This window comes from Carya illinoinensis, chromosome 3 (assembly GCF_018687715.1).
Source record: "Carya illinoinensis cultivar Pawnee chromosome 3, C.illinoinensisPawnee_v1, whole genome shotgun sequence".
Classification (NCBI taxonomy): domain Eukaryota; kingdom Viridiplantae; phylum Streptophyta; class Magnoliopsida; order Fagales; family Juglandaceae; genus Carya; species Carya illinoinensis.
Window position 1 is genome coordinate 2,956,139 of NC_056754.1, and position 26,987 is coordinate 2,983,125.

Below are 26,987 nucleotides of genomic sequence, written 5' to 3' on the forward strand. Positions count from 1 at the left end.
TCTCTCATTCACGATCACTGTGCTTCGTTTATAAGAGCAAACTCAAGAGAATGTGTTCGTAATGTCAAAGCACCAAACTTGAAAAGAAAACATCACCCATTTCTATCCTAATGAAACACTCAGCAGTAGGAACAAAAAATTTTCTTAACTCGGTCGTTGCCACATTTCTCCAACAAATAACAAGTGATCCTACCAGACCTTAGGCGTCAATTGATCAAGGGGCAACAGGATTCGCACAGCAACTTGATCGACATCCCGCCAACCAGTTGAGGTGATTCTCCTCCCACCTTTTGGGTCAATATCAATAATGTTCATATTCCGCAATTGTTGTAGAATGTGGCGAGCAACAACACCACTACTCTTGTAGAAATGGGGAGGGCGATGTCCATTCCTCTGACTCCCATCATAAATCCTTCAGAAAGAACCAACACCAAAACTTCCCTACAAGTATATCTTCCTTGCTAGTCGTCGCGGTCACCATAGTCGAAGCAAGGTGAGAGGCTTGGGTCACACAGGTGAGGAAGGCTTGATCGTTGGGAGGTGCTGAAGCAGATGACTCTCCTATCTTTCTCTCTCTCACTCGCAAGGATTCTTGGGCGTTCCTTGATCTATCAAATATCTTTTTTTTCCTCAATTTCAATACGTGCCACCAAACTCTAAAATTGAATCTACCTCATATGACCTAATGGGTTGGTGGGTTAGTTTTAGAAAGAAGAAGAGCGAAATCGCTCCTAGAAGTTGAGGTTGGTGCTAGTTTAAAAATTTACTTCTAATCCCTGTTTTAAAGGTCTTTATCTTTTATAGGTTTGATTACAAGCCATTTTTGTTGAATTTTTTTCGAATAAGAATGGTGGTTGTGGTTCTGGGTTACTACTCTAAATATTTGAAGTTTTAGCCAGAGGAAATGGCAAGGTTCCCAAGAAGTCAACATCCTGAGAGAGAGAGAGAGAGAGAGAGAGAGAGAGAGAGAGAGAGAGAGAGAGAGAGAGAGAGAGAGGCCTTTCGTGAAGGAGAGGGAAGGAGAGAGAGAGAGAGAGAGAGATCGAGAATTCGAGATAAAGCAGAACTCGGGAAGGGAGAAACCTAGTTCGAGAGGGAATGAGAGTTTGATCCCCTGCTATGCGTTCAAACCGAACTCTTGAGTAATCCATTATGTGGCAGGTGTTGATTCGTCTCCAATAAAATCAACTTATAAGAGACACTAGCCAGAAGCGTTTTCCTTTTCAAAATACAGAATTACTTTTAAGTTCTTAGCCCTATCAGTTATACTCATAGGTATCTTTTTAGTATTTACAGAAATTACCATTAAAAAGCTAGTCATGTAACCTCCTGGAAGAGTCTTAGTTCCATCTGGTTACACATATGAGATGAAATGAAATGTTTTAAATAGTAAAAAATAAAATATTATTATAATATAATTTTTTAATATTAATTTTGTATTGAAATTTGAAAAAGTTAAAGTGTTTATTATATTTTATATGAAAATTTAAAAAAGTTATAATGATGAATTAAAATAAGATGAGATGAGATTTTTAGTTTTAATTAACCAAGCAAGACTTAGACTTTTAATATTGTTTTCAGTAAAAATGACCCTAATTCTTTTGGGATGGGTTGACTAGCATTGGCTTGTTTTAATTTTTGTTAAGTAAGCCACCTCTTGTTTTGAGTGTTTTAAGTGGATTATTTTCTTTAATTGAGCCTTGGACCTTCTTATTTTTTTTAAAGGATTTTAAGCATATTTTTTTAAAGGATTTTAAGCATATTTTAAAAAGTATTCTTGTGTCCTATTATTTTAATTAATATTTCAATTGACCTTTAACTAGATTTTTTATAAAATTATTAAGATATATGTTTACACAGAATATTAAATAATATAATATGAGTTTTGAATAATATTATTTTATGTAATTTTTGTAAACTTGAATATTTATTAAATTATCCTTTTGGTAATATTTTAAATATTTAGAATGCTAGACACATTTTTTTCTTCTAGAAAAGTTAGTAACGATTAACACCTTGTATAGGTTATGAGCTAAGACATGAGATTGTGGAAGCAACGCTAAGAGGTAATTAGTATGATCATATAATTGCATGTGTACCATAAAATTTCTATTGATATATGAAAATATGATGTTTGTCTATGCTACATTACGAGCTAAGTCAAGGTTAGATTCCTTTTACGATTTTTGATGAATTATGACATTATGCTTGTATGAATGAATTTGTTGCTTGATAGAGTGAATGATTCTAAAATCACATGAAAGCCATGAAATGTTCATGTAGTAATTTAATTCAATATGTCATATAATAGAATAGCCAGATTATGTATGCCATGTTCATGTAGTACCTAAATCATATAGCCACATTCATGTAGTGATTAAATCATATATGCTATGTAATGTCAAAAAGTATTTAGATTATGTATGCCATGTAATGTTTATGTTTAGATCATATTGTGTTATATATAAGAATATACCATGTACAAGGATATGTCATATTATGCTATGCCATGTAAGAAAAGTTCTCATACATTAAGAAAGATAAGATGTTTAAGGGTGACACGAACCTAAACGCGTTCACCACAAGTTATGTTAAGACGGTGCCACAGACCTAAGTGTGATTCACCAAATGTTAAGTGAAACATGAACCCAAGCATGTTTCACTTCAAGTTATGTTAAATATGACACAGACTTAAGCGTATTCATCACAAGTTATGTTAATGATGCAACGGACCTAAGCATATTTATCATAAGATATGTTAAGGATAATACGGACCTAAGTGTGTTTATCACAAGATATGTTAAGGATGACATAGACCTAACCGTGTTCATCTCTAGTTATGTTAAAGGAGACACAGATCTAAGTGTGTTCATCACAAATTATGTTATGCAGTGCCACGGACTCAAGCATGGTTTACCTTATGTTAAGTAAAACATGGACTCAAACGTGTTTTTACTCCATGTGTATGACAAGTTATGGGGTGTCGCGAATTCAAGCGTGGTTCACCATATAATAAGTGAAAGACATGATAAACAAGTAATTGTTCATATTTATATGTTCGTCATGATTATGCATATTTTCGTTCATGTTGATGATAAATAAACATGCTATGAGAATATGTGAATGATATATGTTTGTTTGAAGAGTCTTTCAAAAAATTAAGTCTTGTTAAGTTATGTTTTACGGTATGATGTACTATTTACCGAATATTCAAGATGAAGTTGGCTTTAACTTTGATTGAGTCAGGAGACAATACATTTTGTTGGCGACTGCGATGGCAAAGATCTGATTATGAGCAACGGATTAAGGGGACAAAAAAAAAAAACTGATGTGGCATCTACTCCGAGTAGTTTCCAAAAATAAAGTCAGTAGCTTAATACGGTATATTTAGATTATAAATGCCAATACAATGTAGCTTGAAGTCACGAATGTATAAATAATTATAAATGAGAAATATTTAGTTTCAAATAAATTATATAAAAATAAATAATTATAAATTTATTTTTATATAATCTATTTATATATGTACTAATTTTTATTATAAATTGGTCGAATAACAACAGTTTTTTTTTGGTTTAAATTTCTTCTAACAGCAGTTTAAAGCTGAAGCGAAATAACAAAGGGTTAAAATGGAAACCATAATATGTGGTGATAGAAAAAGAAAAATGGAGATGCGGGGTATCGATCCCCGTACCTCTCGCATGCTAAGCGAGCGCTCTACCATCTGAGCTACATCCCCTTCATGTTTATAAGAGTAATTATTATGATACAATAACAACAATTTTACAGAACAGATATAAGTTGGCGCTCTTCCCCGGAGATCACCCCCGCGATCACGAAATGCTTAGGCGTCTGTTTCTGCGAGCTCCCACTTCTTATCTTCAGGCATCCCATGCCTACTACTTTGCTCCGCAGCTCCCCACACGAGTGCCACCACCTGCGGCTCGTTCGCTTTCTATAACACGCTTCTTGTGCTCTTCTTCATCGTCCCAAGTCCCAAACAGTACTTCCATCGAACACGTAGAGGACGATGTCAACCTCTCCGCTTCTCCACCGGCCGCCACAATCTCCATTGACCGCTCCGGCCTTTACAATTCTCCAGGTAAATATTTTCACAAACGCGATTAGTGAAAAGGCTTTCTTTATTTCCTTTTCTTAGATAATTTTTTAGTTAGTGAATTTTGAATGGCAGAGCATTCTCACGAGCCTTCTCCGGACTCCGAGCTCATCAAGCATCTCAAAAGCATCATCAAGGTTCAATTCGTTCATTTTTCTTTCTTTATATGTTACTTTTAGTAATGTAAGTATTGCTGTTTGGGGGATGCCTTTATTTTCTTTATTGTTTGATGGAGTCTCTAAATAATATTACAAACTGAAGTGGGTTTCGTAATGCCGGAACTAATTGAGATATCTTATATACATTATTTACTGGAAATGAAGGAATAGGTGCGGGACTGTGCTGTTAGTTGGATCCAAGATAGTGCTGGAATGTTGGTGCTATGTATAAAAAAATAAAATTTTCGCCAGAAACGGTGCTCTAACAATGAAGATAAGATGGAGATGTCCTATGACACACAAAATTTCAAGTTTATAACTTCATTGTGAAGTTTGAAGCAGAGGTTTTGTGAAAATTATATTGTACCATACATAAATATTGTTTCCTGCCATGCCTGTGCACACTTTCATTGTACAATGATAGGAGCATCCTACTCTATTCATAGACTGGGAATGATTTTTTTTCCTTGTGGCATTTAAATGTGCCATAAATAAAAAAATCAAGGAAAGGGTCTTATGAATAAAGCCAAACCATATGGTTATAACTCTACTGTTGTAAGTTTGGGAGTTCTTAGAGAGTTGGTTTCGATGGGATTATTTAGAGAGGTGGGAATAGACTCGAAATTGTTCACTCTAGCAAAAGAGGGAGGTTTGTTTGGTATCACAGAGAGAGGATGGAAGAGGCAACAAGAACTCTTAGTGAAGCAAAACATAATACAGTGGCTGATCAAGGCGTTGGAGGGTTGCTCGAGTAGGGAGAAGAAGGAGTTTTATAGCTCCATTAGAGAGGGATACTCTAGTTATATAGCTAAAAAATGTTCCAACAACAGGGGTTGATTTCTGGAGGTGGCAGAATACAAAAAGGGTGGAGGAAGTAGGCTTATCATCTTTCAGGAAGTGGATGGGGGGAAAGGTTGGAAGAGGCTGAAGGAAGCTTTGGGGGAGTTGTTGCAGGAGGGGGGGCCACAGGGAGGACCTCACGGCGTAAGGCCTCAGGCCGAGAAGAAGCGGACGTACAAGGAGGCGTTGAGAAATAGAGGGTGGCAAGGATCACGCGATGGAGAGAGGTTCTTTGACATGCGGACGCCCCGAGCTCCTCAAGGTGTACGATACACAGGGGGTGGTAGGGAAGAGGAAAGGGAGGCGTGTTAGAGGATGGAAGAGTTGCGGGAGCAAATATGGAAGTTGCAAAGGGAGCTGAAGGCTTTGAAGGCTTTGGTCTGTCGAAATAAGGAAAGTTGTAGTTTGTAGTCGTAAGGGTGTTGAGAATGAAGGGTTGGGCCTGAATAAAGGCAAGGCCCATCAGAAAAAGGGGAAAGTAGCGCTTTGGAAGGAAGGGCCCATTGATTAAGAGGGCAGACCATTCGGGTGGGGCACAACCCATGGTTCATGTAATCACGACTCAGCAGCCCATGGTTCAGAAAAATGGTAAGACCTCCCATGCTGAAAAGTCTGGCATGCAATCACCAACGTCGTGCTTGCTGCTGCTGGTAGTGGCGACGTCGAAGGGGCAACAAAGTGCGCCAATGAGGATGGTGGACCTCTCAGATGACGGTCCGTAGGTGTGGGATGATCGGAATGGGGAGGTGGAACTTGCGATGATCTCGGCCAATCGAGAGGGAGTTTTGACTGCACCATATCAAGTTTAGAAAACGCCGATGAGGACTTTGGAGGCTCCGTCGAACCCCTCTGGTCTTCTTCCTGAGGTGGCTGAGCTTGAGATGACCCCCGCGAGTCGAGAGGAGGAGTTGCCTGCGCCGTATCAAGATCAGACAGTGCCGATGAGGACTCTGGAGGTTAGTGGGGCTCTGGCGAACTCTTCTGGCTTACTTTTGATGGATTCAGAGATGGTTGTGAGGGATGGGGAAGGCTTGGATGATTCGGAATTGGAGGGGTCTCTTTATGACTCTATCGAAGGGTGGTCCTCTGACGAAGAGCATGCTTTGGCCTTGAGGGAATTGCTAGGCCTGATTGTTTTTTCTGGGGTGGAGGAAACTAGAGAGGTGGATCCGACACCACTTAACTTTCTGTTTCCTATCCATTCAAGAGTTTCAGGTTGGGTGTTTGATAAGGTGAAGGAGATTCAGAAAGTTGTGAGACTGGAGTGTGAGGGATATGAGGAATAGTTTATGTCCTTGCTGACAGCTATAGAAGCAGGGCACCAACAACAATGGAAGACTGTCTCGAAAAAACAACAAGAGCTTAAGCGTTTGACATGGTCGTTGAACATTGATGGTAGCTCTAGTTGGAGTAGGGGCTGGCCCATTCTCCATGAAACCCAAAATTGTATCATGAAATGTCTGTGGGCTAAACGAGGCTACTAAGCAATTGCGGATAAGAAACTTGCTTCGGGAGTGGAAGGTAGACATTGTTTGCTTGCAAGAGACCAAGATGAAGCAGATTGATAGGCGGATTGTAAGAAGCTTGTGGAGTGGTGCTCATGTGGATTGGGTTTACTTGGCCTTTAATGGGGCATCAGGTGGAGTGGTAGTCATGTGGGATAGGCCGGTGGTGGAAAAAATGGAGGAATTCATAGGGAGATACATGGTAGCATGCTCGTTTAAGAGTGTGTCTGATAACTTTTTATGGTTTTTTGCAGGTTTATATGGTCCAAATTTGGATAGCAACAGAGTACTTTTATGGGAAGAATTAGTCGGTGTTCATAGCTGGTGGAACCTCCCTTGGTGTATTGGGGAGACTTTAACGTTATTAGATTTTCAAGTGAATCTTTCGATAATAGAAGAGGGAGGCTAGCTATGGTTGAATTCTCTGAGTGCATCTCTGATTTAAATTTGGTAGACTTGCCATTAGCCGGGGGCTTCGCCACGTGGGCTAACAATCAGACGTGGTCTTGTTTGAATAGTTTCCTCATTTCTCCTGAGTGGGAGAGCCATTTCCTTGATGTTTGGCAAAGGCGTTTGCTTCGTATTAGTTCGGATCACTGGCCTATCTTGCTTGATTGTGGTTGTTTGCGAAGTGGTCGAAGATATTTTAAATTCGAGAACATGTGGTTAAAGTCGGAAGGTTTTGTGGAACGAGTAAGACAGTGGTGGGCGTCGTATCAATTTCAGGGTACCCCTAGCTTTATTCTTTCTGACAAATTGAAAGCGCTAAAAAGAGATTTGAAACTTTGGAATACACAATCTTTCGGTGATCTTAGGGAAAACAAAGAAGGAAAGATGAGGTAGATTCAGGAAATTGAGCAGATTCAAGAGGTTTGATCCCTTACCCAAGCCGAAGTAGAACAGAGGACATTGTTGGGGGAGGAGCTGGAGAGAATTATCTTGATGGAAGAGATTTCGTGGCGACAAAAATCAAGAGCTTTGTGGCTCAGGGAGGGAGATTGTTGTACCAAGTTCTTCCATCGAGTTGCAAATTCTTATAGGAGAAACAATAATATTGAGATGCTGAAAATTGATGGTACTAAGTGTAGGGAAGAACAGGTTATCAAGGACCATATAGTTGGCTTTTATGAGCAACTCCTTACCGAACCGATGAGTTGGCGGCCATCTCCTGATGGTTTGGTCTCTGATTCCATTGGAGAGAGTGAGGAAGAGGAAGTGGCGGAGGTTGTGCGAAAATTGGCTAAGGATAAGGCTCTAGGGCCGGATGGGTTCTCTATGGGTTTCTTTCAAGAATGCTGGGATGTGGTAAAGGAAGACATTATGAAGGTGTTCCGGGAACTCCATGTGGCTGGAAAATTCGAAAAAAGTTTAAATACAACTTTCATAGCATTGATCTCGAAGAAGGTGGGGGGCTAATGAGGTAAATGCATATCGTCCCACTAGATTAGTAAGTGGTGTTTACAAAATCATCTCTAAAGTGTTAGCGAACCGGCTTAGTGAGGTGGTAGGGGAGATTATCACTAAGCCTAAAAATGCCTTTGTTAAAGGTAGGCAAATCCTTGATGCTGTTCTTATTGCGAACGAGTGTGTGGATAGTAGAATGAAGGAAGGTGTTACTGGAATCATTTGCAAGTTGGATATGGAGAAGGTTTATGATCATGTAAATTGAGATTTCTTACTCTTATCTTCTTAGGAGATGTGGTTTTGGGGTGAGGTGAAGGTCATGGATCCAGTTGTGTTTATCAATGGCTAAACTCTCAGTGTTAATAAATGGTAGCCTAGCTGGCTTCTTTCATGGTACACGAGGCTTGAGACAAGGCGATCCGTTGTCAACATTATTGTTTGTTGTTGTGATGGAGGTCTAGGCAGGATGATTTTGGCTTTGACTCGTAACGGCATGGTGAACGGTTTTTCTGTTGGAAATCCGGAGAGGGGCATTACTAATATATCTCATATATTTTTTGCAAATGATACTCTTATCCTTTGTGACACAGATCATAATCAGATACGGACTTTGAAGGCGATGCTTCTTTGTTTTGAAGCAGTGTCTAGGTTAAAAGTGAATTTTGACAAGTCCGAGATGGTACCAATTGGAGTGGTGCCAAATTTAAGGCAACTGGCTTGTTTGTTAGGTTGCAAGATAGCTTCCCTCCCATTGACGTATTTGGGTCTTCCATTGGGGGTAGGGATAAGATCGTCCCTCCTTTGGGAGCCAGTGATTGAGAAAATAGAGAGAAGGCTAGTGAGTTGGAAGAAAATGTACTTATCGAAAGGAGGAAGGCTCACATTGATTAAGAGTACTCTTTCTAATCTTTCTACCTATTTTCTATCTCTTTTTCCTATTTCAGCAAGAGTAGCAAGTCGTATTGAGAAATTACAACGTGACTTTTTGTGGGGTGGTTTGGGTGAAGAGTTCAAATACCATCTGGGCAAGTGGGAAACGGTGTGTCGTCCTTTATCCAAGGGTGGTCTGGGTATTAAAAATGTGAAGACTTTCAATCGGGAACTCTTTAGTAAATGGTTGTGGAGATATATTCAGGAACTGGAAGCCTTGTGGTGAGGGGTGATTGGGTTCAAATATGGTGATATATGGGGGGGGGGGGGGGGGGGGGGTGGTATACTAAAGAAGCTAGAGGAGTCGATGGAGTGAGGTTGTGGAAACATATCAGAAAAGGTTGGACGGTCTTTCTTCTACACACCCGCTTTCAGTTGGGGGATGGAACCAGGATTAAATTCTAGCAAGATATTTGGTGTGGTGATACGACTTTACAAGAGTTATTTCCCTCTCATTTTCAAATTGCCAGCATTAAAGAGGCTTCAATGGCGGATGTGATGGGTATATCGGGGGGACAATTTCATTGGAATATCAATTTTAGCAGGGGGGCGCAAGATTGGGAGATGAACAATTTTATGCAATCTACAAGAAGATGGGTTGTGGTGGGTCCCGCACCGGAAAGGTATGTTCTCGGTTCACTCCTTCTATATTGCTCTCTCTCAAGATCCCAACTGTCGGTTCCCTTGGAAAAGGATATGGAAACATAAGGCGCCCCTCAAGGCGGCCTTCTTTGTGTGGACAACTGCTTTGGGTAAGATCCTCACAACTGATAATTTGAGGAAAATGAGGGTTATCGTAGTAGATTGGCACTGTATGTGTAAGGGAGGGGGCGAGTCGGTAGATCATCTTTTGCTGCATTGCGAGATTGCAAGGCTTTGTGGGATGAGGTGCTAACTAGAGTAGAGTTGGGTTGGGCCATACCGGGGACAGTGGTGGCAGTCTTGTCCTGCTGGCCCAACATTTTTTTTTGATAAGTTATTCCCATATAGCAGCGGTTTGGAGGATGATACCACTATGCATCATGTGGTGTTTATGGCAAGAGAGGAACGCGAGGACTTTTGAAGACAAGGAGCGAATGCTAGAGGAGTTGTTGGCTTTATTTTTTAGTACGCTTTGTAATTGGGCCATTGCTGTTGATTTCAATGGAATGGTCCTTCATGATTTTCTTGTCTCTTTTGCGCCCGCTTAAAGGGGTCTTTTCTTGTATATACTGGGCTAGGCTTATTCTTTGATTAATATAGTTTTGTTTACCTATAAAAAAAAAAAAAAAGGTGCCATAATATCTAAATTTATAATAGGAAGATTTTCCCCCTTTTATGACACACTAGGAGGTTTTCTTTTACTTGCAGGGCATTTGGACACTTGGAATATCTCAGAATTTTGTAAATAGTAGTGAAATGGTTTGAGTGAAGATATTTTTTGGGTTTTGGGAAATGAGGGCGAAAAAGTTTGAATAAAAATATTATTAAGTTCGAAAATTTTGAGGATTCTCATAGTGACCAAACATGCTTGTAGTCTTACACCTTGTTTCTTTTCTGTTGTCAAGTTCCGTGGTGGGCCAATCTCAGTTGCTGAGTATATGGAGGAAGTTCTGACAAATCCCAAAGCTGGGTTCTACATTAATCGGGATGTTTTTGGAGCAGAGGGTGATTTTATAACCTCTCCTGAAGTAAGCCAGATGTTTGGGGAGGTAATTTGGTTGCTATGAAACTCTGAATTGTTCACATCCCCTCTTAATCTTCTAATGATTTTTAAAGACTCATTAAAGCGAAGAGTATTATTATCCAGTACTTGTATTGTGTTTCTGCTGTGAAATGAAATTCTTATTAAAAAGTATTTTCTAAGATGCTTTGATTTTTGAATATTTGCTCAATCAAGAAGAATGACTTCCCATGTCTTGCTTATATAATCTCAGATGATTGGGATTTGGGCCATGTGCTTGTGGGAGCAAATGGGACAGCCAAATAAAGTGAACCTAGTTGAGCTGGGTCCTGGACGAGGAACTCTTATGGCAGACCTTCTTCGTGTACGAGACCACATTCTTCATCATACATATTTTTTGGATTTTCTATTTGTTGTTGGAGAAGAAAATTCTGTCTTCACTTCCTCGGTTATTATTATTATTTTTTTTCTGTTTAGGGGTGGGTTCAAGTTTTGAAGAACTGTAGCTTTTGTTGTAGGGTGCCTCAAAATTTAAACACTTTGTCCAATCTTTGAACATACATATGGTAGAATGTAGCCCAACATTACAGAAGCTTCAATACAGCAACTTAAAATGTGAAGATGAAAATAATACGGATGGCATGGTTGACAAAAAGACTTTCAGCTTGTTGGCTGGAGCTCCTGTGACATGGCATGCTGCACTAGAGCAGGTTCCTTCAGGAGGTATGGAATGTCTTCTTATATATGTACCAATGGAAACAAGCAGATTCGCAGAATAGTGTGTGCAAGTAGGAAGATGGATTCTTTCACACACACACACACACACATACATATAAATATTTATACAAATGCGCGTGTGCACGCGCGCACACATACATATTCTTGTGGAAATTGAATAAAATGATTCTCAAACTGTGCTCTCTATCTCTCTCACTCACACGCGTAAGCATGCCAACATGGCTTTCTCTTGATAACATTTTTCCATCCCTAGAGAAATTTTTGTTATGAAATTTCATAAGGCAATATACGAGGACATGATGTTCAAGAGATCTTTCTATGTTTGTTTTTTTTTTCCTTTGTTGTTTGTTAGTTGTCCTTGTGGCTTTTGTACTGCAATTTCAATCATGCTGGGCAAAGAGTTAAGTTCATTCAGCAGTTAATTAGAGGCTAACTTTTTAATTTGAACTCTGTGAATTGTTATTAGAGGCTAACGACATTAGAGGCTAACGACATTAGAGGCTAACGACATTCAGAATTGTTATTAACAAGTAGAATGCTTGATCCGAAAGCAATAATGGTATGGTAGTTTGCCAAAAGCAATTTAACTGACATGACAGGGATACACATATAACGTGCTTTAAATTTATTAAATGCTGAATGTCGTCAATTTACTGGAGAAGAGTTGACATACTTTATCATTATGTGGCCGTCATGTCTTAATTATCAACTTATGGTTTTATCTTTGGTACATTATGAAAATTATGTCTTATTTTCCTGCATTTTAATAGTTAAAATGTGACAAATCTTTTTCCTTCCCTTCCTGATAAACTTTTTTCTCTTCTACCTTGTTCCAGTGCCTACTATTATCATTGCCCATGAATTTTATGATGCCTTACCAGTTCACCAATTTCAGGTTTGTCATTTTAATCTGTTTTGTGTGAGTCTTGCCTGTTTATGGGCTGTTATTACGCGTTTTACAAGACTCTTCCTTTTGGTTCATCTTGTCATGATTTTAATCCTTATGAACTAACTGACTTGACAATGTGTCATTGGCTGGTGTCCATCTTATATGTAACAAACTAGTTTTCTATGATAGCAAGTTCAGAATAATCGGAAATAGACTTAGCCATGCAATCTATAATAATAACTTGGTTTACGCTCTATGCAATTCCCTGGCACTGGCTGAATTGACCAAGAAAGTGACATAAAACAAGGGCGTAGTTAGACTAAAGGGAGAGATACGCAACCAGCAGAGGGAGACCTCTTTCAAGCTTCCAAGACACCTTCATCTTCTCCAATCTCTCCTCAAACATTTTAAGCACTGTAATAGAGAGCATGAGAGTCAATGAAAGCTTGAACGATCATCATACGTGGTAGATTTCACCCCCAAAAGTAGTCCTTAGTGCCAAACCATGTAAATTCTGGTGTCTCGTTCTCTCTTTTTATATTTATTGTACCCATCTATTGCACAAGTCACGGATGGGCATTCCAAACAAAGCAAAAACTTGAAGAGTTATACGGACACCAGACCGATTTCAGGATAAGGAAGATATCATGGGATATACATTCTCGAGTATGGACCATTTATATGCGTTGCCTCGATAAAGATTTCCATATTTCGGTATTTGATGAAAGAGTTCCTTTATGTAAGTAAACAAGCACCAAGGAACAAACTAGCCGTTAATATGCAGCAAATAATCAAAGCTGTTAAACTGCTGCAAAATAAAATCTGCAAGCAGAAGAAAACAGCTATCTGATTTAAATTGCCAGCCAAGAAACAAAGGTATGCTTGGGCACCTCTTTTCAAACCAAATGAGATGCCACCAGTTGATTTTAGGTGAAGTACCATGATAGCCCTCCAAAGTTTCAGATCTTATATCGATAAACTTTCCAATTAAGCATCCTTACTGTATACCAGTACATTCTATTATGTTGTCACTGCATGGGCGTGAATTACTCTCTCATCCTGTGATAATCTTGTATACAGAAGGCTTCTCATGGCTGGTGTGAAAAGATGGTTGATTTGGCAGAAGACTCAACGTAAGGATATGAAACTTAATCTGATTAGTAATCTCTCTCTGCAGGTGCAATTGGTACGTAGTTTGTTTATATAATTGTTTTTGCATAATATCTGTCAGGTTTCGCTTTGTTCTATCTCCACAGCCAACGCCTGCAACTCTCTATCTAATGAAGCGTTGCCAGTGGGCTGCAACTGAAGAGTTAGCAAAGCTTGATCAAATTGAGGTTTGCCCCAAGTCAATGGAATTGACTCAAACTATTGCTAAGAGAATAAGTTCTGATGGAGGAGGGGCTCTTATAATTGATTATGGACTGAATGCAGTCATTTCAGATAGTCTGCAGGTCTGTTAACTTGCTGTTTCTGTATTATGGTACTGTATTTGTATGAGAGGATGTGTAATTCATCGTTGGTCTATCAACAGTTATCAAGCTAACCGTATGATGTGTGAATATTTTTGCTTTTATACTCTTTTCATTTTTCTTTTCTCTTATTAGCTTTCCCATTATTACGTGCATACTTCTTTTTCACCCCTCTCATCAGCCCAATCCCACATATGTCAGGCAATTCGGAAACACAAGTTTGTCAACGTTCTGGATGATCCTGGATCCGCTGATCTCAGTACATATGTTGATTTTGCTTCCATCAGACGCTCTGCTGAGGAAGTTTCAGGTGCATATCCCCATTGTGTTGGTACCTGTAGTATCCCCACCCCACCTCCTTCCTTCTGAAGATAAAGTAAAAGTGAAAATTTGAAGAAAAATTCCAATTTTTAAACCTTTTGCAGGCGATGTGTCTGTCCATGGCCCAATTACTCAGTCTCAGTTTCTTGGTGCTCTTGGGATAAATTTCCGACTGGAAGCTCTACTTCAGAACTGCACAGATGAACAAGCCGAGTCCCTCAGGACAGGATACTGGCGTCTGGTGGGCGAGGGTGAAGCCCCCTTCTGGGAGGGACCTGAAGAACAGGTACCTATTGGAATGGGTACCCGGTATTTGGCAATGGCTATTGTAAACAAGAGGCAGGGTGTTCCGGTTCCCTTTTGAGTGTGGTCTGGTGTCATACCGTGGCACTTTGTAATCTTATATGTCCACTAGAGCTTTATTCCATCACCTATTGGTTGTTGGAAGGGATCCAATTTTGTAATTTGGGCTCCCCTTATATTAATTTATCGGTCCAGTTTCATGGTGACGATTGTGGCCGCCTACCAAGTAATAGGTGAATTTGCTGTCACAGTGATTAGTTGAGACTTCCTTTCTGGCACATACGGATCTACATCTGATAGATGGCTGAGTTCAATCGTCCGGTAGCAAGGGGAAGATGAACAATGAAGCTATACATTATTAGCTGCTGAGCTTTCCCGCTATTTGTCTTTCAAGGGATAGGGGAGAATCAAGGCAAATCGTGTTTTTGGATCGTGTTCGTATGTTGTTAAATCATGAATATTTAATTATAGAAAATAATAATATGACTACTAAATATATTTACTAAATGTGTCTATTTATATATTTTTATTTTTATTTTACTTTTTTATTTTTTTAATGATTAAAGAAGTGACTATTAATAAATTTATATATATATATATATATATATATTCTTGATGTTTAAAAATGTTTAAAAAATGCTTAAAAAAATTTGTATTGGTGTGTATATTTGGTAAGCACCCTAGTATTGTTGTCAACTTGAGTCCGACTCGTTAAGGTAAACGTATCAAACCTTAATCCAATTGATTTAGATAATGAATCGTGTCATGTCATTTTTTTTATACGTTTAATAATTAATTAGAAATAAATTAACACAACATGACATATTTAAATTCATTTCATGTAAATGAGTTGAATTAAAGTGCATAACTTATTGACCTGATTAAAATAATTTTATTTAAAAGTTAAAATCTATATTTATTAAAAGTCACAATATGTTAAAAAAAATATATCAATTTTTTTCTTTAATTTTAACATATATAAAACCAATATTAAAAACCATACAATAACAAATATGAGTATAGATCTAAAATTGCAATCCTAACAAATAAAAAAATAAAAATATAAGCGTATTGAAAAATACCAATATTACAACTTAACAATAATAAAATTTTAATTTTGAAATAAAATCTAAACATGTTGATTTCTTGTTAAGCGAATTGACTCATTATTGACCTGTCAATAAATTGTATCCTAATAGGTCAACCCATTTCGATTCGAATCCATAAACATCAAATCCAAACTAGTTAATTTTATATTGTATTTGTATTTGATTTATAGATCATATCACATATTGCCACGTTTAAAAGAGATTAACAGCCCACCGATTAACAACCCACCGACCAATCTTTCGATCGGTTTGTCATGTATATCTGTTTACAACGTTAAAAATATGCATGCCTCAACTCTTGGGAAGGGAACCTCAAGGAAGCTGCTATCACAAGGATAGAGGAAACTAGCACACGCATGTGTATGTTAGAAGAATAGTCGAATTGGAGACCATTTTGAAAACGGGTAAATTTAAGCAATAATCATGATGTCATGGTGGAGAATTTTAATTTCAACATGCTCCGCATAATCCATTTGCAACATTCTAAATTGGTAACAAACAAAAAGCTTTGGGGTTGCGATAATGAGAGAATGGGTTTTGTGAGATGAGGATCTTGGACAAAAGGAGAACAAAGGTTTAGATATTTTGGAAGGTTCGAGGAAAGAGGCACAAGAGTTACAATAGCATAGGACGATACATTATCCAACATAACAAACAAAATTCAGTGTGGTAATCAAACAGAGGGTTGGCCACGCTTGTAGGCTGTATGTCACTGATTGGTCGGACGGTAATCATTCTATTGAATCACTGGCATTTATCTTCATTGATTTATATATCTTTGAATCCAATTTGAATAATATCCATTTAAATTCATCTATATTGATTTATATATCTTTAAATTTTTATATAGCTATAAATAATTTATCTACATTGAAGAAATACTAACCACTTTTCAAACATTATTTTGCTATTATTTCTCTCTCCTATCCATTAAATTTAACTTTGTATAATATATATTAAATTAATTTTGATATATAAATTTGTATTAAGTCGATAAAACAAAGTAAATGCTAATTGTAAAATATATATAAAAATAATAATTTTGAAAAAATTAAAATAAAAATATTTTATTATCATTTAGTTCAAAAATGAATAATTGGATGGAAGTTTTTCTTAATATGTAAAATCAATCTACACTAGCATTAATTTCTTTATATGTATATTCAAAATCATATCTTTTTGAAGATTGATTTTATATATAAAGAAAAACTCACACATTAGATTATCTATATTTGAATCAAATAATAATAAAATATATTTTTTTATTTTTTTCTTAAAATTAACATTTTTTTTATATTTTATAATTAATACAACGCACTCAAAAATATCAATTTCATATATTAAAATGATCAATTTTATCAATAAATATTAATGTATACTAAAAATCACTTTGTATCATCAACTTAATACAAATTTTACAAAATTAATTTTAATAGATGAGAGAAAAAATAGTAAAATAATGTTTGGAAAGTGAATGATGCTTCTTCAACTTTGAAGTAACACATTTTATAGTTATGTAAAATTTTGAAGATACATAATCTAATATAAATTAATTTAGAGAGATATTATGTAAATATAAAGATAAATATGAAAATGTATAAATCATTATCAATTCTTTAGAAGATATAATTTTGAAGATGAATGTGGAGAAATTAATGTTAATGCTCAAAAAGCGCGTGCAAACACATTCCGTTCTCCAACAACTACGATGGATCAATATCCATGGACCTCAATAAAACCCAAGAACCCCACGCCGCTAAAGTAAGCCTCCTCCATAAAATACAAAAAACAGGCACAGAGAGAGAGAGAGAGAGAGAGATAGAGAGAGAGAGAGAGAGAATGGGGTCTTTAGTGTCAAGCTTGCTTGGAGGCGGCGAAATCGCAGAGGCAGCACCATCTTCATCCGATCCATCTCGGATTATGCCGTTTCACTCCTCCGCCAGATGGCAGTTACACTTCAACAACTCCAAAGACTCCTCCCAGCTTGTATTTTTATTTATGCATATATTGTTCACTTTCTCTCTTCTCTCTAGCTTATATTCTTTTTTGAGAAGGTATCGGTGTTTTTTTAGGACCTGATTCTCTTTTTCTTTTCTGGGTTGTTTTTTGACGGAGTAAAGATGGTAATAGATTTCGCTGCATCTTGGTGTGGGCCCTGCAAGTTCATTGAGCCCGCCGTCCATGCCATGGCCTCCAAGTTCACCGATGTTGACTTCGCCAAGATCGACGTCGATGAATTACCTGTACGTATTCTTTTTTTTTTTTAAATCTCTAAAAAAATTAATCTTCCTAAATCTCTTGAGGGTATGCATGATTGTTGAGTTTCTGCTTGGTTTTGGGGGATTGGGATTGGCATATACAGGATGTGGCGCAGGAGTTTCGGGTGCAGGCGATGCCGACTTTTGTGTTGGTGAAGAAAGGGAAGGAAGTAGACAGGGTGGTTGGTGTCAAGAAGGATGAGCTCGAGAAGAAGATCGAGAAGCACAGGGCTCTCCAACCCTCCTCTTGATTATGATCATCTCCTTCAGTTGGTATCCCTATTTTCCATTATTACTACTACCACTACTACTATTATCATTATTATTGTGGATTTGGTAGCTGGGATTACCTCAATGTTAAATGATAAATTCCATTACGATGATGATAAATTCCATTTCATTTTCTTTTGGATGGATTCTTATAACCCTTTGGTTTTTAATCAAGTTAAGCATAATATTTTTTTGTAGAAGGAGAGATCATAATATTAATAGAGAAATAAAACTATAATAGGAGTGAGTGATGGGATCCAGATGAACTCCTCGATACCATCGTGACAGTACAAGAAAGTAAAGTTATAAACATTAAACAGGAAATGGTATGTGAAGTGATAAAATAGTGTTGACAAGGGGCCTAATTTTCTGGTCATGTCATACATTTTTTCTGATCCCAGAAGGAGAGCATAGATGGATGACTATAATTGAGTAGTCTTTGGATGGGGCACTGATGTAATCAAATGTGTTAGGGTGGGTATTTGGTTATCATATATAGAAAGGAAAGCAACCCAAAATACAAGGAAGCAGGCAAAAGTAAATACATATGATGATATATACTCAGGTGGGTTATGGTTTATATATTAGGATCACAAACTACAGCTTTTCTGTTTCAAGCATTGACACTAAAGGTATATAACATGCGGAATCATAAGTGTATGATCCATCACACGGTGTATGATTGCTGAATTGTGTCTATGTCAAGGCCCTTCATTCTCACCACCGACTCCACATGCCCTTTCAGTGTGTGCAATTCTCTGATTCTGCAACAAAAAATAAAAGTAGGATATACCATGCATTATCATATCAAGTTCAATCGCCGCGGTGAGGCGAAATCATTTATTGTCATAATAATTAAAGATTGCATGAGTTGGTAACAGGATGCATTATCTTAAAGTATTTTTTTTTTTCACTGCCTGTTAATTTAATGTAAAATGAAACCGATAATCGGTCTAGCGTGTGTTGTACATACCAAATATTCTCTCAGGATTTTATTGCTTTCTTCTTTTTCTTATCTTGCTGGGCATATTCGATCCGTGTATTTGGATATCAAATAAAGTTTAGCGTCTTTATAACTTAAACGTATATGAAACAAAAGGGAGCCCATCACACCATTTCATCTTAATCACAGACTATTCATCAACCGTTAAGAGCAAAACTATACTACAAAAAATTAATTGCATCAAAAAGGAAAATTAGTCGATTGTAATGACGTTTACCTAGCAATCTCAGCTCGTCGTTTGGCCTCTTCAGCCATCTGATTAAGTTCGGTGTAACTTGTGCGTTCACTGAACATTTTGGTTTCAGGTGGGTGCAAACCATGGAGTGTTCTTTGTGCATGTGCCCATTTGAGCTCCCGTTCTTCCTTCCCGAAATCCTTTTTCCTTGTGAAGGCAATCTGCAGTACATAGAACTCGATCACAAAGAATCAAGGAGGAACCCTTGTCAACAACTTACGTGACTCTATTGAACCAGTGCCCATACATACCCTTTGCTCAATAACAAGATCCCAAGCCCTCCCACTCAGGGCATATCGGATAAAGAACTTGATGAAATCAAGTGGGATGTAAGAGATTAGGTTATAGAGCCAAATAACACCAGCCCATCCCCATCCAATCCCTTCAATTGCAGCAAAGCTCCAGTTTGCATAGACAGCAATCAGTGTGGCAACCTACATGCAAGAAAAATTGATAAGAGGTCATTGATTCTTCCCATATATCAGTAGGCAGGCAATCACAAAATGCAATGAAAAAACCAGCAGTTCACCCACCAGCTGAGCAATAACAAAAGCTGCTACAAGCAAAAATCCAGGTCGCTCACAAAAAGACCAAGTCCGGGATCGTGTCACAAATATAAGAGCCTGACTAATGGTACTGACTTGCAGGTACACTGCTGAGGCAAGCTTTCTAAAGTCATCTGCATCCTTCTGCTGAAGGCTTGAAACCCCAAATGTACGCTGTGTATTGCATAATAAGAATCAATTCGAGCAAAAGAAAAAAGAAAGTCTTACAGGAAAGAACAAAAAATTTGGTGTTCATTTGACTAAAAAGATAAAAGAGTCTTACAGGAAAGAAGTCTGCCTTGTATGCTGCCCAAAAGAAGATGACTGTCATCATAGCCAAATAACTGCCGAGAATGATTCCAGTTGTAAAGATCTCTGCCAGCTTCCAGCTATCAGGCTGAGGAGACGGCTTCACCCTATCCTTTGATATTGTCATAATGGTACCTAGCAAGCCATCGATCTTGTAAATGGCAGATAGCCAACTCCTCTATACTCTTTGTTAGTTGAATGGATACCAATTCACGTCCCCAGAGAGATGGAAAATAATGTTTTATCCGATTTTTTAATCCCCTTGTAACGAAGGAACCATAGAAAGTTCTATATGCATATTAGATAAAATAAGGAATTCAGAGCATGTGGGGGTAAAAGAAGGAAACTAACCATCATTAAGGACAGCAATAATCAGCACCATGAATGGTGGGAAGTCGAACTGCCATATGAGAGCAAGTAACATAAAACCAAGCTGTCATAAGAGAAATAAAATGGAGTTAAAAAACAAAGTCAGATAGCTCAAAGAACATGGGGCGATGTAAAACATTTTCCAGATACAATATCCTGAAGCCAACAGCATAGTACTTACCACAATACGGATTGTAATGGCAACTGCATAAATCTGCAACAAGAAAGGAGTCAATAAATAATAATTACTACTTTGTAATCTAAGGTCACATTCAAACAACTCAACAATTAGGTTTTAAACAAAATTAAGAGTAAACATTTATCTTCCCTCAAATTGGGCGGTTGTGCAACTAGTTATTGATAAATTCTGAACATTTGTTTAAAGCTCTATTTAATCAAAGTGCAAGCTCACCGTGTAATTTTTCATCCTTTGGAATATTGCCCGACTAGTCAGTACCGCACTAATTATAACACTAAGACCAGGTTCAGTCAGGACAATGTCAGAAGCACTGCGAGCTGCATCAGTTGCATCAGCAACAGCTATGCCAATGTCAGCCTTTTTCAGAGCAGGAGCATCATTGACTCCATCACCAGTCATCCCGCAGATATGCTTCCTAGCTTGCAAACGTTTCACAATCTCATATTTGTGCTCTGTATCAACAAAATATTGGGTGCAGTCATATAAACAAAGAACAGAAATATGCACTGAATCCTACAAAAACAATATATGGTTGATCCCAGCTTCCTTTTACTAGTAGCTGAATTGGGTGCAATGGTATTTCGACTAGACTTAGTCATAGGTTATTCATTGCAAGTTGGGGAGAAAAGCCCTCAAAGAATGAAAACAAAATACAATACCAGGGAAAACACCAGCAAACCCATCAGCTTTTTCAATAAGATCATCTACCGGCAAAGCTGCCATTGACTCATCCTTGTTCTGTCCCAGCAATGCAGAGGAAGGGTACATGTTTGTTCCCATTCCCAGGCGGCGTCCGGTTTCCTTTGCTATTGCTAATTGATCACCTAATGAAGACCGGAAAGAGTAAAGATCCAATCAACAAGACTGCAATTGATACACTGGTAGATGCCATAAGAATTTCCACGTGCCAGAGAAAAATCATACAAGTCCCAGAAGATGATTTATGTTTATTAGCAGTATTTACCGATTATATACTAGTATCGTTTGCGTTACAACCGCATATGAGTTGACGTAAAAGCACGGAAAAGGCAATGGCAGTTAAGTGGTACGAAAAAATCTATAAGCACCATTTTAATATTACAATCTGAACTGCATGCTCTTGCTATTTGAAGGAGAGAACAGAACTAATACAGAACTGGAGTCAATTACTACCTGTGCAGTCTATGACAGATGGTACCAATATTGGGCAAAGGTTTATCCCGGATACCACGTACAAACAAAGCCACACGTAATGTGTAATAATTGCCAATCAGGTGTTCACCAAAGAACAAATTCTGAATCATCTTTTTGGCTTGAATTACTAGCGTGAAGTTGCTTCAGAAGGATTAGGAAGTGCTATACGGTAGAAACCTAATGGTTCAACATGCAAAAGAAGTCATAAAAGCACCCTCCTTGCACACTTTTTGCATAGTATGCGAGTTAAATACAAGCTTTTACCCTAGATTAAAGTAGTTATCTCTTTCATTGCCTCATTCTCTGGTATACACAACCGTAAAGTTACCTTATGACTTTGATATTTACCAGGCATGAATCATACTAAGGTATTACCCATGAATCTAATTAGAAGTAGTATTCACATGATATTGTTTTATGAATAATACACACCTGTGATCATTTTAACATTTACCCCAAGATCCAATGCCCTTCGTATTGTCTCTGCACTATCATGTCTTGGCGGGTCAAATAGGGGCATGACACCAATAAATTGCCATCGCCCTCCTTGGCTCTCCTTCCTTCCATCAGGAACTTCCTACACATTAAAAACGAAACTTGCCAATATGATCATGAATTATAACACAAGTAATGTGCATTAGAAATGAAATGAAGATAAAACCAAGAAATAACAACATGGATGATACACTACCTGATATGCTACTGCAAGAGAACGTAATCCCCTTTCTGCAAATTTATCTATCATGGCATGAACTCTGCATTCTATTTCTGATTTATTGTGTACAAGATTCAAAATCTAGTCATAAAAACGCAGGCATAAGTTACTTCATTCAGCATTCCAGACAAATCAAAAGTACACAAAAATAATTGTTGATTATCTTACCTGCTCTGGTGCCCCTTTGCTGACCCGATGCATTTTACCTTCACTGTCAACATATGTTAGAGCTGTTCGCTTATCGGTTGGGTTGAATGGAAGGAAGTGGACCTCTTGAATTCCAACTCTAGCCTTTTTGTATCAAGAGCATAAGCAAAGAAACATAAAAAATACAAAATCTAATAAATTAGACAAAGCTCATCTATCATCCTAACGTAATAAAGGTTGGCAGAAAACATCTAACACAGCTTTTTTAGCATATGTGCAAGATAAAGCCTGTAATACTATACATGCCTCCTTTGGATCACCCAACATTCCCACTATAGCAGCATCTATTGCATCTTGATTTTCGACTCGGGATGCTCGAGCCGCCATCAGAATGACAGTATTTGTGTCTACTCCCTTTACAAAGACCTATTCAAATGAAATATTCGAACTAGCATTAAATTTAAGATGTTTAAATTGCAACCACAAACTGAAGAAACCATTAACCAACGTCTATAAGATTCTTGTCAACGGTAAGCTTGTTCAGTGTCAAAGTCCCAGTTTTGTCACTGCAAAGCACATCCATCCCCGCCATTTCCTCTATTGCTGTCATTCTTTTGGTAATAGCTCCCTGCAATAATAATTAATCAAGGCCATACACACCATCAACCATCTAAAAGTGATCACTTGAGGCGATAGAAGTGCTATGCCTATTGTAACCAACCTGCTCAGCTAAACGATGGGATCCAATTGCCATAGTCACCGACAAAACTGTGGGCATGGCAATAGGAATTCCTCCGATAAGAAGCACCAGCAGATTGTCGATTCCTGGACGATATGGCTGGTGTTGAATTGGGAACATGACGATGATCTCTATTATCATCCCCAAAACAATTGTACATATACAGAAGTTCCCAATGGCAGTCAGGACCTATCATGCAGGTAACAGAAGGATTTTCTCAATCAGATACAAACAGAAACAACTAATCTAGTAGCGGCAGGACAAAAATGGTTAATATCAAGTTTCAAATTGCCAGTAAACCGTGTTTCTCATTAGTACAGGTGCAAACATGGTTATCAATCACATTTCGTCTGGTAAAAGCAAATAACCATACAAGTAAATTTTTATTCACTTGGTTGAAAGCAAACCAGGATTTACCTTTTGACCTAAAATAATTAAATTTACCTTTTTCCCCTCAAAAAAGGAAAAAAGAAAAGAAGACTTATCATAAAGCAGTTACTAATGTTATGCAGAGAAAAGCTTAGGATACAAGAAAGAACTACTCAGTGGCATAAGAGCAAAGATTGAAACAGCCATGCTAACATGCATGTCTCACAATGTGCTCCGCTTCCATATAAGATAGCTGTCCAAAGTCTCCCCAAATCCTCTCCTCTGTACTGTTCCCACTTCTCGCATTAGCTTCTTTTCCATTTTATTTTCCCTCAAATCTTTATTTTCTTATCTCTATTGCAACTATCTTTTAGAAGAATTTGCTTTCATTTGCACCTATTTACCTTCTGAAAGTGCCCCACTTGATTTGTAGAATCTACAAGGTGAGCAGCCTTTCCAAAGAAGGTATGAACACCAGTAGCAATGACCACTGCTTCAATTTCCCCCTGTTTGCATATAGAACCTGAATAAACACTATCACCAGGGCCTTTTGTCACAGGAAGGGACTCCCCTGTAAGTGCAGACTAAAACAGTCCAAGTACAGAACACAAGTGAGTAGGTCGGTTCCACTCAACAAGCTGACCCAGCTTCAGCAAACAGAACAGTGAAGGTTGCACGAAAAATTACCTGATCAATTTTCAAGGGATCGCCATCAAGGAGGCGAGCATCTGCAGGAATAATGTCCCCAAGCTTGACACTAATTACATCACCAGGAACAAGAATAGATGCGTCCTCCTCAATCCACCTCCCATCTCTAAGGACCTGAAATAATCCCAACACATATGACATAATCAGAAAAGACTACAAATTCATCAATTACATATAACAGCAAATTGATGAATCAATTTACGTCAAATCAAAAGAAAACTCATAGCACTAACATAACCAAAGTCATATAGATTACGGAGAGGAATGCACTTATCCGATCAATACCTTCGCTTTGGGAGCGAGACAGGCCATGAGAGCAGCAGCAGCATTACCAGCATTGTTCTCCTCTATAAAACTTATAGTTGAATTGATAAGCAGCAGAACTGTGATTCCAACAAAATCTTGCCAATCAGGAGGTTTTCCCTACAAAATGTGCAGCCGGTAAGAAATTCTAAAATGTAAGAATCCTCCAGTCGAAGACAAGTTGCAGGAAAGAGGTAGGAAAAAAAAAAAGGAACTTAAATAATCTTTATTCGGCACCCTAGACAACAAACGTTAAATCAACTAAATCTTATTTAATCCTTAAAAAAAGGTATAGTACACCAAGAGAACATCAATATAAGCATTTTTTTCTGAAAGGATGGTACCCCCAATTTTACATCAATGTAAGCTTGGAAAGTTAAATTTCCTTTCATTTCCTCAGACTTTTTTCTCAGCAACTGACAGAAAAACCCCTAGAAGAGGTAAAAAGAACACTCACTCCTCCATTGGCTAGCGCAATGGCCATTATGGCTGCGGCTTCCATGACCCATGAGAGAGGATTCCACATAAAGCCCAAGAACTTCAATATCTTACTTTCCTGTGAACTCAAAATATGAAAACAACCAAAAAGGCCAAAGAAATCAAAATCCAAAGTGAGAATAATATAAGAGGAAATTGATCTGTGTTTTCCATTCGTAAATACTTCGAAGAATTTCCTTTTAGTTTGTCTTGGTGCAAAACTCAGAGTAAAGATAAGGAAAGACCTATTATTTTCCTTTCAGCTAAATTGTTGGAAACTTTCAAAGTAAATATCTCACACCAGAAGTATATCATTTTTGCTTAAAACTGAAACGAAAAAATTTCTCAAATATTTTTCCGTTGAAACAAACAGAGAATAAAGGATAGAAGTGGTATACCTTTTTTTCCTCAAGCTTGTTGTAGCCGAAAATGGCCAACCTCTCCTGAGCAGCCCCTGTTGTGAGACCATCTTTATTGCACCTCAACGTCTGAAAAACCTCTTCAATTGGTACGTTCTCCTACAATCCAAGTAATTCCATTACAAACTCAAAAGAAAAATCTAAAACAGCATTTTGAAAGAAAAACCAAAACCCATAATACAACAACAACAAGAAGGAAAAAAGAAAAAAAAAAAAAAATCATAACGGTCATCACAAACCCAGAAGGCAGAAGCCTAAAACACAACCCAGCAACAAAAGCACCGAAACAAAGTTCTAATTCGAAAATAAAAGCCCTTAAAGGAAAACCAACAGAAAACGTAAGTCCAAGAGTAAAGACACAAAACAGAGAGAATAATTCCCAGAATAGAAAAAAAAAAACAGAGAGATGGTTTGCTCTGCTTTGGTACCAAATCCACGGCTTCTTTTAGCACAGGCTCCAAAACTTCAGCCTTGTTATCCATCGCAAGCCCCTTGATTTTCAGGTGCACTACCAAATTGAAGTAGAAACTAGAAGAGCGTGAAAATCACCGTGAGCAATCAATGAAAAAACAGAGCACTGCGTGTCATCTCTCGACGGTGTAGTCTATTTCTCTTGCCACTCTGTTTTATCTCACCAATGTTTTCTCTCTCTTAACCTTAAAGTTGGCAGCTTTCTGAGTTTCTCGACACGATTGTTGTCCTTTTGCTGCGGGTTAAGAAGTTTTAACTCGAAGTAGATTATGCACTGGGCGGGTGGTACGCTCCTATGATTCATCCGTTCCAGTACTGGAAAAATATGAATGCAACATCAGAAAAAGTACCTGGCATTGGCACTCCACTTTTTGACAATTTTGCCCCCAGACACAAATGCCCTTCGAACAAGTATTGGTTGAATCAGCCAGTCCGTATATTCGGGAAGTGATCCTCAGATGGAGATGCCCACGTAACATACACTACATTTATTTTTAATTTTTTTAATTTTATTTATATTAAATTAATTAAATTATTCTTCTATTCATCATCTATATACTATATATTTAATAAAAAAAATTAAAAATTAAAAAATCATGTGTAATATATAGTAGAATTTTTTTTATAAACATGGCCAATACTTTCCCTTCAAGTGTCTTTTAAAATCTACACATAACTTAACTTATTATATCAACAAATCCGTGTGTAAAATACACCATCTACTTTACTTAATAAAATATTTAAATTTTAAAATTTATCTTTTAAATTAAATTATGTTAAGTAAGCATTTTATTAAGTATGCAATACATATCGATTTAAAAATAGAAAT

General features: G+C 37.6%; 3 protein-coding genes and 1 non-coding gene across 5 annotated transcripts; 2 read left to right on the top strand and 2 right to left on the bottom strand.

Annotated features, from left to right (window-relative positions):
• Positions 1-3,666: 3,666 nt before the first annotated feature.
• TRNAA-AGC lies at positions 3,667-3,739 on the bottom strand. The gene has a single exon. It is a non-coding gene; the product is annotated as a tRNA-Ala (tRNA).
• Positions 3,740-3,803: 64 nt separating this feature from the next.
• On the top strand, positions 3,804-14,847 carry LOC122302496 (protein arginine methyltransferase NDUFAF7 homolog, mitochondrial). The gene is made up of 10 exons (XM_043113785.1): positions 3,804-4,102; positions 4,193-4,254; positions 10,502-10,645; positions 10,871-10,981; positions 11,136-11,340; positions 12,192-12,250; positions 13,325-13,377; positions 13,476-13,698; positions 13,918-14,026; positions 14,142-14,847. The coding sequence occupies exons 1-10, from the start codon at positions 3,841-3,843 to the stop codon at positions 14,399-14,401; spliced, it is 1,488 nt and encodes a 495-aa protein (XP_042969719.1). The 5' UTR covers positions 3,804-3,840; the 3' UTR covers positions 14,402-14,847.
• Positions 14,848-17,199: 2,352 nt separating this feature from the next.
• On the top strand, positions 17,200-18,115 carry LOC122302499 (thioredoxin H2-like). Its single transcript, XM_043113791.1, has 3 exons — positions 17,200-17,435; positions 17,570-17,692; positions 17,812-18,115. Exons 1-3 carry the CDS (start codon positions 17,289-17,291, stop codon positions 17,956-17,958), a joined length of 417 nt encoding a protein of 138 aa, XP_042969725.1. The 5' UTR covers positions 17,200-17,288; the 3' UTR covers positions 17,959-18,115.
• A 380-nt stretch (positions 18,116-18,495) lies between these two features.
• LOC122302498 (plasma membrane ATPase 1-like) lies at positions 18,496-26,471 on the bottom strand. 2 transcript variants are annotated; one of them, XM_043113790.1, is made up of 21 exons: positions 26,116-26,471; positions 25,667-25,786; positions 25,249-25,354; positions 24,774-24,911; positions 24,468-24,602; positions 24,185-24,364; positions 23,394-23,600; positions 23,181-23,300; positions 22,979-23,098; positions 22,694-22,816; positions 22,502-22,606; positions 22,243-22,387; positions 21,297-21,461; positions 20,851-21,089; positions 20,620-20,652; positions 20,421-20,502; positions 20,044-20,204; positions 19,749-19,934; positions 19,467-19,649; positions 19,198-19,376; positions 18,496-18,741 (listed from the first exon to the last, which is right to left on the bottom strand). In XM_043113790.1, the coding sequence occupies exons 2-21, from the start codon at positions 25,735-25,737 to the stop codon at positions 18,645-18,647; spliced, it is 2,775 nt and encodes a 924-aa protein (XP_042969724.1). In that variant the 5' UTR covers positions 25,738-25,786; positions 26,116-26,471; the 3' UTR covers positions 18,496-18,644. The 2 variants fall into 2 exon arrangements, with proteins under 2 accessions (XP_042969724.1, XP_042969723.1); XM_043113789.1 differs by having other exon boundaries at positions 25,249-25,347; positions 26,116-26,470.
• Between the last annotated feature and the right edge of the window lie 516 nt (positions 26,472-26,987).